Source organism: Muscardinus avellanarius (genome assembly GCF_963383645.1).
Source record: "Muscardinus avellanarius genome assembly, chromosome: 19".
Taxonomy (NCBI): domain Eukaryota; kingdom Metazoa; phylum Chordata; class Mammalia; order Rodentia; family Gliridae; genus Muscardinus; species Muscardinus avellanarius.
The window spans coordinates 31849761-31864454 of NC_137805.1; the positions used below are offsets into that span (position 1 = coordinate 31849761).

Consider the following 14694-nt stretch of genomic DNA (forward strand, 5'->3'; position numbering starts at 1 on the left):
CCCTAAAATATTTACCATCTGGCCCTGGACAGAACACAGCTTGCTGGTCCCCTGCACGAGCGAGCCAGGCTGTTCCAGCCCAGCTGACTGGGATTGGGCTGTAGGTGTGTGCCCCCGAGCAGGGCACTTCTTTACCTGTGCCTCAGTTTCTCATTTGTAGTCCACGGTTTGTGCCAGTGGTATTGCCAGGGCTGCTTTAAGGAGTAAATGTACTCACAGCGACTCTGGGATTAGCCTGCTTTGGAGCGCCGGCAGCTGAGGACCAGAGAAAGGAGGTGGCTTGCCCCAGGCCACGCTGCATGAAGCAGGGGACCCGCACTCTGCCCGCGTGGCTGTGTGCTGTGCAAGAAGCGTGTTGCGGAGGCGGGCGGAGCAGCGCTCGGGAGTCAGGGATGCGCTCCGGCTCAGGTCCCTCAACCTGGGCGGCTCACAGGTCCCTCAACCTGGGCCTGAACTCAGCGGCTCAGCGGCTGCTCTGCTCCTACTTAGGGTTCCAAACCTTCCACATCCGATGCTGAAAAGAAACGCCAGCCACACACAGCCCCGGGCGCCGAGGTGTTACCCTCTGGCTGCTGGATCGCGGCCAGGCCTGGGGCCCCAGCGGGCTCCCGGGGCATCGGATTTGTAGCATGTTTTAGCCCATTTCCTGTTTAGGAGGGGAAAAAAAAAAAAAAGTCCAGTTTGCCGCCGTGGTCCTTTAATTTAACAGAAACATGCTCTTTGCGGCTGAAGCGAAGCTGACCGAGATTGGTCCAGCCCTTTGCCTCCCCGGACACTTCTCAGGTGGCCCCTGCTGTTTCTCTGTGGTGCCCCTCCCTGCCGCGTTTCAGCTTGGGGTGCGCACAGTAGAAAATCTTCCGTAGCGGCACCTGGGCCTTTGGCGACTGCGGGAAGGGAGGGATTGTTGACAAGATGCAGGCAGGAAGCACAAGTTAAGACCTCTCACGGTCATAATTTGTTCTAGATGCGATGTATCCAGAGGAGGCCCGGCTGCCCAGAGCTTCTCTGGCTCAGGTTTCTGCACAAGACCTGGCAGTAATGTAACTGCAAAAAAGACATTCAGTTCCCTACCATCAGTGTCTTCCCAGCCATCCCTTTGGGAAACTCCTTTGGGACAGGAATCTATGAATTATCTGGGATGAACGCTGCAGCCTCCAGCGCTGCTGAGTACCTTGGGGCAAATGGACAATGTTTTCACTGCCAGCTGGGCAGGCCCGTGGGCACGGTGGACACTAAGCCCTGCGAGGCCCGCTTACATCTCCCCACGGGCCGGAGTTTGGTCCAGCAGGATTCCCGGGCTCTCGATTCTCAGGGGATCGCAGAGGTCAGGGGCCCACGTCTTTTGCCCTGTCCAGAGATGCCGTGCTCCCTCCCACACTGCCTTCCCTCCATCCCCAGCTGTGTTTATGGGGGGCGGGAGCAGGGCTGCGGATTCCCATGGGGACGCGCCGTTGTCCACGCCTCACAGAATCGCCCAGTGTCCTGGCCTTTGACACCCGCAGCCAGAAAATTACATCAGCACACAGCTGGGACCAGGGGACTTCACGCCCGCCCAAGTCCTTCCTTCTGTCACAGTTTCCAGTGTCTTTTCAAAGATATTCCCAGGAGCCTGGCAGCTGAGCTCAGACCCCCGCCTGTCCCCCAGCAGATGTCCCTGTGGCCCCCGGAGCCCCACGCTCGAGCCAGACGCCGGATGGGGTGTGCACGAGGTCCAGGAGACTGGTGGGGAGGGGAGAGGTGAGCGCGAGGCCTGTTTGGGAACAGCCCCAAGCTCCACTCAGAGCTGCCTAAGAATAGCCGGAACGTTCTATTTCAGCTCTTCGGCCCGGCCCAGGGCAGACAGTTGGCATTTGCAGGCTGTGTTAGGTTTTCCGTCAGCGTTTCCAGGGAAGTGACTCAGGGTTGGGGGGTGTCCTGGTGCACAGCTGGCAGGTCCCCGAGGGGCACCGGCCACCACTGACCCTTGCCATCCATCTCCCGATGGTGCCCAGATTGTGCTGCGGCTCCGGCCTTGTGTGAGCTGCTGGCTGGGTTAGGGTTCAGGACTATGCCCCTCCAGCCGGGGGCACCCTGCCAGGGCCTGTGCGTGACAGGGCGGCTCCTCTGGTCCCAGGTCTCTGAGCTGCGGTGGTCCAGCTTCCACCTGGGATCTTTTCTCCCTAGACTTGACCCATGGTGGTGACCTTATCCACAATGGGGCTTTTTTTTTTTCTTCTTTCTTTTCTCTTTTGTGTCAATGAAGATCAAACACAGGGACTCTCTATCACTGAGCTGCACCCCCAGCCCCTTTTAAAAATTTTTTTAAATTTTATTTTGAGACAGCGTTCCACCAAGTTGCCCAGGCTGGCCTCGAACTGACGATACTTCTGCTCAGCTTCTTGGTAGCTGGTATTACAGGGTGAGCCACTGTGCCGGGCCTCCTTTTTCTTCTTTTAAAGTATATTTAAGGGTTACGTAGCCATTGCTGCAATAGGCTTATAACATTCTCAATATCCCCAAAAGAAACCCCAGGCCCATGGGCAGCGGCTTTTCAGTCCCCTTTTCTCTGGCCCCTGACAGTGACTTACTTTCTTTTTCTATGGAAACTATTTTTGATACTTAATATAAATAAGATCATCCTATCGGTCCTTTTGTGACTGGCTTCTCTGACTTGACATGTTTTCAAGGTCATCTGTGGTGTAGCGTGTTAATACCTCATTCCTTTCACGGCTAACTAATATTCCACCATGCTTCTTTATGCATTCATCAGGTGATGGACATTTGGGTCCCTCCCACTTTCTGGCAGTCGTGGGAGTCACGCGTGTGACTTTGGCTGGACTTCCACAGCTCTAAACTCTGTGGCTGCTGACTTCCACCTGGGCTTCTCCCCTGAACGCTCAACTATTCCTGCCCAGCCACCATGTCTGACGGTCTCTTCCTTCTCAACGGGCCCCTTACCAAATGCTCGCCTCGCCCCTTTCTGCGCAGACACTGCGGCCCAGATCCTGAGGCTCACGGCCTGGCCTTCGTCAGGTGCTGCCGCCCAGCCACCCCCAGCCCGGGGAGGCCTCAGACCCCCCAGTACCAAGGGCAGCTCCCAGGCCTGCCGCGCCGCCTCACTCTTGGTAACTCTTGGTGCCCCATAGGTGTTAACTTCCACCGGGCAGGGTCCGGAGCTCTTGACCAGGCCTGGGACGGTGCCCGGCACGCGGCAGATGCCCCCAAGCTCCACACCGGGGATGCCACCCGGTGTTCCCGATCCAGAGCTCCAGACGGTCAGTGTGGAGGTGTCTGTGCTGTTCACAATTTTGGGGGCCTGGGGTGGGTGGCCTGGGGTCCCTTGGGCTTCCCCTGACTCTGTACTAGAGGAGCCCACACCTGCCGGGGACTGCCCCGCCGGCCTTGCTGGAGGCACAGGAAGTGGTGTCGTCCTCTGCAGCCCCCTGCCCAGCCCCAGCCTTGGCACCCTCCCTCCATCCTGTCTCAGGCTGAGCACCCACACCTTGACCACAGCACCCCATCAGCACCCCACCCGTGCTGGCTCCTGCTTGCTCCTTCCTGTGCGGCAGGCCAGCCCCCCTCAACTCTCCCCTTCTATTTTTTTTTCTTTTTTTTTCTTTTTTTTCTGGTGGTACTGGGGATTGAGCCTGGGGTGTTCTGCCTCTGAGCTACACCCCAGGCCCTTTTTGTTTTTTATTGTGAAACAGGATCTCGCAAAGTTGCCGAGGGTCTCACTGAGTTTCTGAGGCTGTCCTTGAATCTGTGATCTTCCTGTCTCAGCCTCCCAAGTATTGGGATCACAGACATGTCCCCAACCCAATGCTAGGTTCTTCTTTTTTTTTTTTTTTGTGGTACTGGGGATGGAACCCAAGGGCTTTCTACCTCTGAGCTACACCCCTAGCCCTATTTTTTATTCTTTATTTTGAAACAGGGTCTAAGTTGCAGAGGGCCTCACTAAGTAGCCGAGCTGACTGTGAACCATGATCCGCCCATCTCAGCCTCCCAAGTACTGGGGTTACAACCGTGCGTCTCCATGCCAGGCTAGGTTCTTCTTTTTTAAAACACCATAAAGTTCACACTTAAAAATAAGGTGTGACAGCTGAGTGTGGTGGCGTAGACTTGTCATCCCAGTACTTGGGAGGCTGAGACGGGAGGATCGCGATTTACAGCCAGCCTCAGCTACTTAGTGAGGCTCTTTGCAACTCAGTGAGACCCTGTTTCAAAATATAAAAATAAAATAAAAAATAGGGCTGAGGGTGTGGTTTGGAGGTAGGAAGCCCCTGGGTTTCATCCCAGTGTCACACACACACACACACACACACACACACACACACACACAGTCCGACAGTACCTCCTGATAGGAGAGCTTAGTTCACCTTATTGTCATTGTGTTTCTTGACGATGTGAATGTCTCTGTACCTTTCTTTTTGATTTCTCTGTTTCCTCTCTTTTGTACCCCTTTTTGTTTTCTTTTGGATAGTTGTAGCGTTTTTAACTTAAAATTAAATTTAACTTTAAATTTTTAAAAATTTCTATGCAGTCAGATTTATGGCCACCACTCCTCCCTCTCAAAGTTTTCCCATCTCTTCTTTTTTTTGTGTGTGGTAGGGGGATTGGAACCCAGGGGTTTCCTGCCTTCAGGCTATATCCCCAGGCCTATTTTATACTTTATTTGGAAACAGGGTCTCACTAGGTTGCTGAGAGCCTCACTAAGCAGCTGAGGCTGGCTTGGAACCTGTGCGATCCTCCTGTCTCGGCCTCCCAAGCGCTGGGGTTACCGGCGTGCGCCCCCACGCCCGGCTCCCCACCAACGCTGACTCACAGGAGGGGAAGGGTACTGTCACTTTTTCCAGCGACAAATGCAGCTTTGTCTCATACCACGTTTTATGGATCCATCTTAAACTTCTACTTACCGGTGACTAAAATCCTAATTTATTTATTTTTGACCTTTTGGTAAAAAAATGACCAACAAGAACTTTGAAAACCTAATTTAAATTTACTCATTACAAAAAGAAAAAAAGATCAAAACCCAAAATTCAAAATGAATGGGAAAACAGAACAGAACAGAATGGAAACCAGCAAAGTCCCTGGGTGGGGATGGCCTCAAGCACAGCTGCATCCAGGCGCTCCGAGGATGCTGTCCGGCTGTCTCTTTGCACCCGGGCAGGTTTCGTCTGGACCGGCTTTCTGTTCAGGAGCTGCTTTCGCGGGCGGCTCACGGGTTCCCAGCAGTGGAAGCTTGCTATGGCCCTATTTTCTGACAACGCAATTTGGCCCAGTTTGGAGGCCCTTGTCCCGGGCTTCCTCCTGTGGCCTTACAGTGACAGGGAACACACTTTGGGGCACGATGGGGGCTCAGTGCCTTCTCTGCGGGCACCCCTCGGTGGGCGGGAGCGGAGGGGGCTGAGGCGGAAACTGGGCCCGACATCCTCCCTTCCAGGAAGCCTGCGCCTCAGCCCCCTCATGAAACCACAGGGGCGGATGCTGTGGAAGGTCACCCTGCCTGGCTCTTGGAGGGACTCTGCCCCCCCACCCCCACCCCTGCTGCCTTCTGGGTGGCCCCGGGCACCCCGCCCTTCTCTGCCCTCGGTGTTTTTTTTTTTTTTTTTTTTTTTGGTACTGGGGATTGAACCTGGGGCATTCTATTTCTGGGCTACACCCGCAGCTTTATTTTATTTTTTATTTTAAAACAGGGTCTCTGGCCAGGCGTGGTGGCACGCTTGTAATCCCCACGCTTGGGAGGCGGAGACAGGAAAATCACGCAGGTTTGGAGCTAGCCTTGCTGGCTTAAGAGACCCTGTTTCCAAATTAAAAAATGTAAAATAGGTCTGGGAGTGTAGCCCGGTGGTAGAAGGGCTTACAGGAACCCCAGTACCACACACACACACACACACACACACACACACACACACACACACACACAAATAAAAACCAAACAAAAAAAACAAAACAGGGTCTCTAAGTTGCAGAGCGTCTGTCCAGGTTGTGGAGGCTGGCCTGGAACTGGCGATCCTCCTGTCTTAACCTCCCAAATAGTGGGATTACAGGTGTGCACCGCCCCATCTAGCTGCCCTGGTTTTTTCTCAGCTGTCTTTTGGGCGGGCGTTTTGTGTTTTCCCAGCTGTCACTATTCCTGGGGGGCACCTGCGGTTGGCATCCACTCTCCACCTTGGCGGACACCGGCAAGTTCCTTTCCTGCTCCGTGGCTTAGCTTCCCCTGTGTCAAGCGGGAATGATAATCATCCCCTGTGGGCCGATATGAGCTTGAGATCCTGGATAAATTTAGGCTTAGAGCAGTGCGGGTACGCGTAGGTGCTCAATAAAGGCCAGCTACTGTGGTTACCACAGTGACCTTCCTTTCTTTCTCTCTCTCTCTCTCTCTCTCTCTCTCTCTCTCTCTCTTTCTTTCTTTCTTTCTTTCTTTCTTTCTTTCTCCTATGATAACAAGAGTTTGAATTCAGGAGCATTCTCCCTCTGAGCTGCATGCCCAGCCCTATCTTATATTTTCATTTTGAAATGGCCTTAGTTGCCGAGAGCCTTGCTAAGTTGCTGGGGTTGTCCTCAAACCTGCACTCCTCCCGTCTCGGCCTCCTGAGCCCTGCTGCCCGTGACCTCTTCACTGTTACTCTTATCATATAGAAACAGTAATGCATGGTGACCACGGGAACCCCGCGATGCCGATCACTCTTGCGTTCTTGCTGTCTGCCGAGACGTCTACATTCACCGTCCCACTTGCGGGGACCGCAGGGGCCCTCACCCATCTCGCATGTGTGCAGCCGGGTTCAGAGCGGCAGGTTGCTTGTGCCGGTGGCACAGCTGGGAGCCGGGCCAGGTCTCCTGTTCCCGAGCTCGCTTCCCCGGTGCGAGGCTTTCGGTGCCAGGCTCTGATGAGCTGTTTGAGCTAAGGTGTAAGTGACCTGAGGGCTGCCGACACCTCTTGTGACAGGGAGTTCGCTACTTTACCAGGCCGCCCGCTTTCTTGTCAAAAAGCTCCGGTGGGTGTCAGAATGGCCCAACCCAAGAGAACGTCTGTGCTCTTCCCGGGAGCCACATTGGGCGCTCTGAGGTCCTACAGGTCATGGTGCCTCCTCAAGATGCCGAACAGCAGCTCCTGCCTCCCTCCCTCCCTCCCCAAACGCCCTTCCCCTGGCCAGCCCGATGCGTGCCTCCTCAAACCCTGGCTGTCCTAACTTCGCCGTATCTAACTTCAGTTCTCAGCTGGGCCAGTGTCTTCTCACCGCCCTTTTCCGCGCTCGACCTTCGTTGGTGCAGCCCGAGCTCTCATTCACATGCTTGTGTTTTACGCTTATCTGAGACCATCCCGGACACCTTGAGTATTCTATACCTCTCTGAGCTTGGGAGGCAGTTAAGGTCTCTTTCAAATTAAAGAGATGGCCGGGCGTGGTGGCCCACGCCTGTAATCCCCGCACTTGGGAGGCGGAGACGGGAGGATCGCCAGCCTCGCTGGCTTAAGAGACACTGTTTCCAAATAAAAAAAAATATTAAAAAAAATAGGTCTGGGAGTGTAACCCGGAGGTAGAAGGGTTTTCAGGAACCCCAGTACCACCAAATTAAAGAGATGGAAAAAAACTAGCACAAGCAGGCTATACACACATAGACACATTTAAAAAAACGTGTATTTAAAATCATGCAGGCTTCTATTACCTGAAAAGTGTATCAGTAGATGACTGCAGGTGTCACCGGATCAAGGTGTCACAAAGGAATTGTCACATTCTTTCTACATCTGCAGCCGGGTGTGGTAGCATGCCACTAGTCCAGGTTACTCAAGTGCCTGAAGTGGGAGGATTATTTATACTCACAAATTTGAGATCAGCCTGGGCAACATGGCAAAACCCTTTGTCTAAAAAAAAAAAACGAAAAGAAAAGAGAAGAATTCTAAAGCTGCTGCACCATTTTATAGTCCCATCAACAATGTACCTCCGAGCTGCACTTCAGCCCTGTTTTTTTAGTCTTTTTATTTTTGAAACCGGGTCTCGCTGAGCTGCAGAGGGCCTCACTAAGTAGCTGAGGCTGTCCGCAAACTGCGATCCTCCGGTCTCAGCCTCCCGAATGCTGGGATTCCCAGCGGCACCACCACGCCCGGCTTGGGATGCACTTTCTCTACATCCTCCCCAAGGCTTGTGAGTATTCATCCTCTTCATGGAAGCCATTCTAGCAGGTGTAGAATGGCGTCCTGTTCTGGTTTGGTTCTGTATTTCTCCAGTGGTGAGTGACGCTGAACGTCTTTTCATCTGCTGACTGTTCATTTCTGTGTCCTCTTTGGGGGAGAATTCAGTTTCTAAATTGGATTGCCTTTCTTTCTGTGGTTCAGTTGTAGGTGTTCTTTATGTATTCTGCATATGAGTCCCTCTCAGGTATACAGTTTACACTGCTTTCTTATATCCTGTTGATTGTCTTTTCGTTTTCCCGAGAGTGCCCTGTGAAGCACATTTTTAAATTTTGGTGAGATCTACCTTATTATGTAGTTGCTTGTGCCCTTGGTGTCATATCTGCAAATTCTTTGCCTAACCCACAGTCCCAAAGATATACTCCTGTGTTTTCTTCTAGCAGCTCTGTTGTTCCAGCTCTTACATTTAGACTTACGATCCGTTTGTGTTAATTTGTTGTGTGCGGTGTGAGGAAGGGGTGGCTGGACCAAGGTATCACAGATTCTGTGGCACACGGCTGTCCAGTTGTCTCAACACCATTTGTTAAAAGGACTGTTCTTTCTCCATTAAATTGCCTTCTCATCCGGGTTGAAAATTAATTGACAGTCACCGTGAGGGTTTCCCTCTGGACTCTCCGTTCTCTTCCATGATCTCTATGCCTGCCCTTGTGCAGTACTTTGTTACTTCTTGAGAGTTTTGGCAGGTTGTGCCTGTAAAGGAAGCAGCAGGTGCAGAGGCCCAGAGGCAGGCCCAGGCCCTCGGTGTGTGGAGTGTACCGGAGGGACCAGCCTTCGAGACGCAAAGCCAACACTTCCCCTGCGGTTTCGGCCCAGCTGCGGCTCTGGTCTGGCCAGGGCTCGTTTGGTTTCTGTTCCCACCCCTGGCGCTGACCTCGGGCAGGAGTAGAGGCGGGGGCAGCCAGACGGAAAAGGGAACTAACATTTTCTCATTTTTACTAACTATTGGGTGTCAGCACCCCTTGGGAAGCCATCGGAGGAGGGTCCCTGCCATTCCGACCTCTGGGGCGAGTGGGAGCTCCCACTGACCGGAGGCCTGTCCCTCCTCACCAGGGACTGGCTGGCCACGCTCGCCTTCCGGGCCTTGGCTGGCTGGACGAGGTCCTGGTGCTCAGCGCACTTGCTCAGTGTTGTGGGACTGAGCTGGTCACTGGTGATCTTTATGGGGTCCCAGCCTGCGGCCGAGATTTGATCTGTGGTCACGGTGCCTGCAAGTGGGCCTTGACCTGTGTCTACATCATCTGCTTTTTGGGCAGAGAGTCCAGCGTGGGGCCAGGTCCACCCAGGGCCAAGCAGAGTGGATGCATGATGGGCAGGGGACGGGCCCCGAGCCCTCGCATGGGCCTGTGAGGCAGCTTCTGCTGTTATCCCACTTCGCAGACGCGGAAACTGAGGCCAGCAAGATTGCCAAGGCCTCAGAGACGTGACGTGCAGGATGGAGACCTGAACGCAAGCCGTGCCAGGTCCTGGCTCAGGTGTCAGCTCCTCCGAGAGGTCTCCCCACTGCCCTGTTTGGAATGACATTTTCACTCCTCCTCCTGATGTGGCTTTATTGTATTTATTTATCTCTGCTCTACTGGAATGCAGTGTCCATCAGGCGAGGCGTTTTGTCTGTTTTGTTAACAACTTTATCTCTGGACCCTCCACCTCTGCTGACCATCGAGGTGGGGCAGGTATTTATAGAAAGAACGCAGGATGCCGGTCGCGGGGGCGCACGCCTGTCATCCCCGCGCTTGGGAGGCGGAGACAGGAGGATCGCAGGTTTGAAGCCAGCCTCAGCTACTTAGTGAGGCTCTCAGCAACTTAGTGAGACCCTGTTTCCAAATAAAATATTAAAAAGGTCTGGGAGGATAGCCCAGAGGTAGAAAGCTTCTGGGTTCCACCCCCAGTACCACCCCCCCCCAAAAAAAAAAAAATAAAAAATAGGTCTGGGAGTGTAGCCGGAGGTAGAAGGGCTTCCAGGAACCCCAGTACCACAAAAAAAAAAAAAAAAGAAAGAAAGAAAGAAAAAAAGAAAGAAAGAAAGAAAGGGAAAAAATAGAAAGAACGCAGGGGAGGATGAACAAATTGCGTTCTGGATCTGCCCAGGGCTGGGCTCTCTGGACTGACGTCTCTTCTCTTCCTGCCCTAGGAGCTGGCTAAGCGGACCCCCGGCAAGCACCCTGACCACCCCGCGGTCCAGAGCGCCCTGCAGGCCATGAAGACTGTTTGCTCCAACATCAACGAGACCAAGCGGCAGATGGAGAAGCTGGAGGCGCTGGAGCAGCTGCAGTCCCACATCGAAGGCTGGGAGGTGTGTGTGGTGGGGCGGGGTGGGGCGCTCCGGCTTTAGAGGGGTCGGCATGCGCAGCAGTAGGGACAGATGGATGTCTGGGTGCCAGGTCTGATCTGCAGTGTGTTTTGTTTGGGCTACCCTGTATTTGCTTTAAAAAATTATTTTCCAATTAAATCCACATAAAAATCCAGATTTCTAGTTCCTCTTGAAAAATTGCAAATGCCGGGGTTCGATGTCCCACAGGCGCTGGGTCGCTTTACCGGCCTGTTCACACGGGTCTCTGAACCACTGGTGACAGGGTTGAAGTCGCAGGTCAGCGTCCGCTCGGGCACAGCGCAGGCTCCTCGCTCCGGGCCAGGCGCCCTCGGCACGTGTTTCAGATCCTCCACTCTACCTGGCCTCCTGTGGGTCCTCTGTAAATGGTAGGCGTGGACGGTACGGTCGCGATGCTTCGGATGCGATTCCGAAGGTCTTTGGCTGGTATGTCATCTATTTGTTTGACCCCCTTCCCTTCTGTAGATTATTAGAGGTTTCCTACAGGGCTACAGAAGGAAATGGGAGCTGGATTAAATCTGTCTCTGAGTAAACACAGCTGGAGAGGGGGACGCAGACCATAGCTGAGCAGCTGTGGACAGCGCGCTGTCTGATTCATCCGCCCGAGGCCTTGGTGGCACTTGCTGTGCGAGGGATTCTCTCCCCGTGCTGGGAATCCTCTCTGAGCTCGAGGGGCCTGGGCCGGGCAGGGGGCTTTGGTGTGACACTGGCCATGCCCCGCACCCTCCTTCCTCTGTTTTTTCCAGGCTCCCTTGCAGCTGGGGTTCGGGATGTGATTTGGGGTTTGGCCAAGGTCAGATCCAGCTGCCTGAGCTCCCGGAGGTGGGGTGGGGCAGAGCCACCTTACGACATTTGTGTGGCGATGCTGGCTCTGGCCACACCTGGCTTCCTGGGGCCCAGTCCCAGGTGCATGGGAGTGGTGGGGGACAGGGCACAGGGCACCATTTGTAGGGGGCATGGCTGGCTTTGTGGTGGCAGCTACTGACGTGTCTAGGTGGTTTGATTCTATTTTATGGATGGGGCAGGGGCAGTGTCTCCCCCGCTGGGCGTCCTCTGAGTGTCTTCCGCTTCTGGAAGCATTGACCTGGACTCTGGCTCCTCCAGCCTCTTTGGTGGTCAACTAAGTCTGTCATTCTTCTCTGCTTAACATGCACAGCTCAGCTTCTGCAGTTGAAATTTGCCCGATACTAGGTTTGCCAGCAAGGACGCCTTAAGGGCTTCCAGTCTCCCGATGTCACGGCTCCTGTTTGATCTCTCGAGATATCCTGGGCCTTTCCCTACAAAGGCGTTGTGTGTTCAAAACAGGAGGAGAAGCCCAGCGTGGTGGCTCATGCCTGTAATCCCAATACTTGGGAGGCCGAGACAGAAGGACAGCCTCAGCTGTCCACAAACAAAATATGAAAATATCGAGCTGGGGGTGTAGCTCGGAGGTGGAACATCCCTGGGTTAAATCCTCAGTACTGAACTAAGCAACATGAACACCAAGAACTTGGAGAAGGAGACAGGGACCAGCCAGGGTGGTGACTGGCAGACCCAGGGAAAATACCCCTCTCATTGGCCAGAAGTGGGTTACAAGGCCACTTTCTTTTTTTTTTTTTTTTTTTTTTTTTGGGTGGTACTGGGGTTCCTGGAATCCCTTCTACCTCAGGCTACACTCCCAGACCTATTTTTTATTTTTGGAAACAGGGGTCTCTTAAGCCAGTGCGGCTGGCTTCGAACCTGCGCGATCCTCCTGTCTCCACCTCCCAAGCGTGGGGATTACAAGCATGCGCCACCACGCCCGGCAAGGCCACCTTCAAGGACAAATAGAGTTGATTCATTTAAGGATCTGTCTGGGCTTTGTGCTTCCTGGTAGCCAAGAAGAAAAGAGCAGGACAATAAGCTACTTAATACTCATTGTCAAAAAAGGAAGAAGCTAGCAATCCTTCCTCTGGAGAACCCAGTATTTCCTGGCTGTCAGCTGGAAGAGACGTTTCTCACGTGGCTCCCTCCCTGTGGAGGGATATTGAGCAAGCTCCTTCATAGCCGGAGCAGACGCAGTTTCCAGATGCGTCCTTCTGGTAAGGGCCTAGGGAAATAAATAGGAACTAAAGGTCTCTAGAACCCTCCATGCCCCTGGCGAGCAACACCTTGGGAACTCAGCGGCCCTTATTTTTATCCCTGTTCCTGGGTGCAGTTGAGCAATTAAAGTGACCTGCATTGAAACCAGCTGGCTGTTATTCAGCACCTACTGCGTACTCCCAACACCACAGTGAGGTGCCGTATGGTCCCTGTTTACAGATGGGGAAATCGAGGGCCGGGGCTTGGTTTTGCCTCTTCAGTCCTGTAACTTGAAGGCTGCCGTCCTCCGCAAGCACACCCTGCCCTCTGCACCTCATTTCCTCCTGCGGATTTAATTTGAGCCCAAGTGTCTGTGAGGTTCTCTTGTAGTGTCCTTTGGAGGACGAGGTGAGGAGTGGAATTCAGATGTTATTTGGGAAACGTACAAGGGTCTTCTGTGCAGTAGAAAGGGTTTTCAGTACAGTTTGATCCTCCAGGTAAATTGTGAAAGTAAGAGAGTCTGTTTAGAAAAAGGAATGATTTAAGAGCAAAGCTGCCTGCGATGGTCCGTGCTGTGCGTAGTTCCAACGGCCGGGGGTGGTCTGACTTACGCCGTGGTTCACAGCGAGTGACAGAGGTTGTAGGCTCTCATTTCAGATCCTCCTGCTGGGTTTGGTCTTCCTGTTCGCCTTCTTGCTGCTCTGATTGGGTGGCCATCATTCTTGGGATCTGACCAACAGGGCGGAAGGGTCTTGTGTGTTTTTCTTTTTTTTGTTTGTTTGTTTTTGTTTTTTTGTGGTACTGAGGTTGAGGCCAGGGACATTCTACCTTTGAGCTATATTCCAGCCCTTTTGAAAAATTATTATTACTATTATTATTATTATCATCATCATTATTATTATTAGTGTTACTGGGGGTGGAGCCCAGAGGCATTCAACCTTTGAGCTACACCTCCAGTCCTATTTTTTCTTTTGAAACACGGTCTCATGATGTTGTAGATGGCCTCAGTAAGTAGTTGATCCTCCTGTCTCAGCCTCGCAAGTTCTGGGATTCCAAGCATGCAGTACTATGTCTGGCTATTATTTTGTATTTTATTTTATTTTGGTGGTACTGGGGTTCCTGGAAGCCCTTCTATCTCCGGGCTACACTCCCAGACCTAGTTTATATTTTATTTGGAAACAAGGTCTCTTAAGCCAGGGCGGCTGGCTTCGAACCTGCGCGATCCTCCTGTCTCCGCCTCCCAAATGCAGGGATTGCAGGCGTGCGCCACCACGCCCGGCTTATTTTGTATTTTTGAAATAGGTTCACCTTAGGTTGCTGAGAGTCCCACTAAGTTGCTGCGACTGGTCTCGAACCTGTGATCTTCCTGTCTCAGCCTAGCAGGCCCTGGGATTATAGGCGCGCACCAGCATGCCTGGCTAGGGTCTTGCCTTCTCTGCCTACTTCTTGCAGTTTGCCTGGGCTTCCATCTGTAACAAATTTCAGCTCCCACCGGTGTTTTTTTGGTCAGATTCTTCCCAAGCCATTACTTTTTTTTTTTTTTTTTTTTAAGGTCATGAGACCTTAATTAAAAGCAGATATACTGACCCATAAATCCATTTTCTGAGCACAAGGAAACGTCAGCACGTCGTGGCACCTTGGCTGTGAGTGGGCAGCAGCCCTGGCGTGAAGCTTCCTTTGCCGTGGGCTCCTCCTCGGGTGGGGGAACCCCTCGCGGGCCTCTGGGGCCCGGGCCGCCTGCCTAGGTTGGAGCTGCAGTTCGGCAGGGCCCTTTGCACTTTTTTCAGAAGCAGGAGCTTCCTGCAGCTTGGCCTGGGTCGGCCCTCCCACAGAGGGCCCTCCCTCTGATGCCAGCCCCCGGAGAGGGGTCTTCACGGGAGGCCACAGGCTGCAGTGGGCCTCGCTGGCTCTGCTTAGGGACAGTGAAAGGCTCGCTCACAAGGACACCAGGGACAGAGGATGCAGAAAAGAAGTGAAAAAGGACCTTAAATACAAGTTCTCCTGTTTTCTCTGCACCCTCCCTGGGAGGCCTTGGGCTCCAGTAGGACCTAATCACCTGGGCATCCTCTCTCTCTCTCTGTCTCTCTGTCTCTGTCTCTCTCTGTCTCTCCTCTCTCTCTCTGTCTCTGTCTCTCCCCGCCCCCTCTCTTTCTCTCTCTCT

General features: G+C 53.2%; 1 protein-coding gene across 1 annotated transcript in view; it reads left to right on the forward strand.

Annotated features, from left to right (window-relative positions):
- The window catches only part of PREX1 (phosphatidylinositol-3,4,5-trisphosphate dependent Rac exchange factor 1), a gene marked incomplete at both ends in the record, with an annotated part of 172120 nt that overhangs the window by 98418 nt on the left and 59008 nt on the right, over positions 1–14694 (forward strand). Inside the window, one exon of the mRNA XM_080716490.1 lies at positions 10296–10457. Within this exon, the coding sequence (XP_080572616.1) occupies positions 10296–10457 (162 nt within the window). The remainder of the gene's footprint in view (positions 1–10295; positions 10458–14694) is intronic.